Below are 2,633 nucleotides of genomic sequence, written 5' to 3'. Positions count from 1 at the left end.
CACCTAAGCCAAAGCCATCGTGAGAAACAGTGGTGAAGCTGGGTTCTGAATGAAAACAGAGCGAGCAGGGAAGAAGAAGGAAGGGGAAGGAAGTGACATACTTCATGTACCCGCTGTTGTCTCCATAAGCGCTGGTGCTCTAATACTAATTACTAATAGGCATTCGCGGACTAATCTTGTCCGCCTTTTAGGTTGTTGCGCCTTATCCGCCTCTTTGAGGTAATTACCAGTCTTAGTTATAGCAGTAGGAATGTGATCTTTGCCTTATCCGGATCTATCTACACTGTCTCAGCTCGTGCAAAGCGGTAACTATCTGAAGGAAGGGTACGGAGTTGATCCTCGCACCGAACTCTAAGCGCTAGTTGAACCTTCTTCGGTCTCTTTCAGCGGCGGGGACTCTCTTAAAGATGGTATTCGTTGCGCTTTCCTCTGACAGTTATGCCCCAAATGAGGGGGGGCAACCGCAAGGAGAGGAGGCTGGCGGTCAACCTCTCGGGGGCATGGGGCCGGCATCACCCCTGTGCGGCCCTTGGTTAACTGTCTCGTTTCCTCCCGTCATATTCATTATCGTTCCGTCAAAGATCCCGAAAGCGGCTAGAAAAAAAACCAAAAGGAGCCATCCTTCACGGGCTAAGCCCCTACTCAACAGGACTTTTCTCCCAAGAGAGAACCCCATTTTCGAAAGTAGGGACTGAAAAAAATCCATTGAGCCGAGTTTCAGACAAAGAAGATAGAAAAGACTGGACACTGTTGCTACAAAGAGGAAAGGCATCGCAGCCTTTGGCCCTATCTTAAGAAGCGATCGAAATAACTCTTGCATGTTCACAGCAGTTAAGTAAATCAGCTTCCACCACCACAACCTCAGCGGTCATGATGACAACATCCCCCGCAATTCAACTTGAGGGTTACCGGTCAAGGTATATTAAGGATTGGGCGAATAGTAAAGCTCGAGAATGCCGCTACCACGTTTTTATTTGATAGGGGGGAGTATTGGCAGGGGGTTAAAACCGCCCTGGATGAAGCGACCTCTCAGGGGGAGTATAACCGCCTACTGGATTTCGAAAATAGGGATCTCCGGATTCGGGAGCAGAGGCATTCGTGCTATTGCCTTTTCGAACAGGTGCTTTCTGAGCATCCGTCCTTGGCGGAAAGAGCCCCCTACGATCCTAAAGAAGTCTTTTTTGATTTCGTTTCCGAGGCGCGGAACGGGCTGGACGCCCATCAGGAGTGGAGCCCTCGGGAAAAGGACTTCCGAGAACTAGAATTTTTAAGTGGACTTCAAAAAGGCCTCCGAGAAAGGGGCGCCAACTCACTAGTTTTAGCTCGGATTCTGCGGCTATAATAACATCATAGCCGATCCAATTCAATAGCTTAGGTTCGATCCACTAGCAGACAAAGAATTATGTAAGAAAGAGAGGCGTGATGTATCGCGCAGTCTCCCAGCATCAATTGCAAGTGATATGTGTGTGCCCCCCGTTGTTGAAGTCTCTTGCGGGTATTGTTTGATCTCTGGCTGTGACTCCTTCTTTCTCCCACGCTTTCCGTTGGTCAACAACCAACCACAACTCACTATAATTCTTCACTAATCCTACAGGCTTGACGGAGTTAAGCTGTCTGGAGGGAATTTTTTTGTATCAATCTATATCTATATGTTTAGACGAATCCTTTCGTTTGATGAACCCTATCTTCAATCAAGTTCCAGCGACAATATCGCTTTTCTTGAGTCCCTTTTGAATGATTTGACCATAAGCGGAGTACAAGGTGAAGCCTATACGGAGGCTCTGGAGCTAGCGGGGCTGGTCCCCAGCCCACTTGAGCAATTTGCCATTCTCCCATTGATTCCTATGAATATAGGAAACTTGTATTTCTCATTCACAAATCCTTCTTTGTTTATGCTGCTAACTCTCAGTTTGGTCCTACTTCTGGTTCATTTTGTTACTAAAAACGGAGGAGGAAACTCAGTACCAAATGCTTGGCAATCCTCGGTAGAGCTTATTTATGATTTCGTGCTGAACCTGGTAAACGAACAAATGGGTGGTCTTTCCGGAAATGTTAAACAAAAGTTTTTCCCTCGCATCTCGGTCACTTTTACTTTTTTGTTATTTCGTAATCCCCAGGGTATGATACCTTATAGCTTCACAGTTACAAGTCATTTTCTCATTACTTTGGGTCTCTCATTTTCTATTTTTATTGGCATTACTATAGTGGGATTTCAAAGAAATGGGCTTCATTTTTTAAGCATCTCATTACCCGCAGGAGTCCCACTGCCGTTAGCACCCTTTTTAGTACTCCTTGAGCTAATTCCTCATTGTTTTCGCGCATTAAGCTCAGGAATACGTTTATTTGCTAATATGATGGCCGGTCATAGTTCAGTAAAGATTTTAAGTGGGTTCGCTTGGACTATGCTATGTATGAATGATCTTTTATTTTTTATAGGAGATCCTGGTCCTTTATTTATAGTTCTTGCATTAACCGGTCCGGAATTAGGTGTAGCTATATCACAAGCTCATGTTTCTACGATCTCAATCTGTATTTACTTGAATGATGCTACAAATCTCCATCAAAGCGGTTATTTATTTATAATTGAACAAAAGCGAGGTTCTGAAAGAAAGAAGGTCCATTTTTCCACGTAG

The 2,633-nt window shown here is 44.9% G+C and overlaps 1 protein-coding gene across 1 annotated transcript; it reads left to right on the top strand.

The window, feature by feature from the left end:
• Positions 1-1,649: 1,649 nt before the first annotated feature.
• Positions 1,650-2,633, top strand: atp6 (ATP synthase F0 subunit 6). Its single transcript has one exon. It carries the CDS (start codon positions 1,650-1,652, stop codon positions 2,631-2,633), a length of 984 nt encoding a protein of 327 aa, YP_010438124.1.

Source organism: Malus sylvestris, mitochondrion (genome assembly GCF_916048215.2).
Source record: "Malus sylvestris mitochondrion, complete genome".
NCBI classification, from domain to species: Eukaryota; Viridiplantae; Streptophyta; class Magnoliopsida; order Rosales; family Rosaceae; genus Malus; species Malus sylvestris.
The sequence above is the reverse complement of the archived record's forward strand: the minus strand, read 5'-3'. Positions and strand labels throughout refer to the sequence as shown.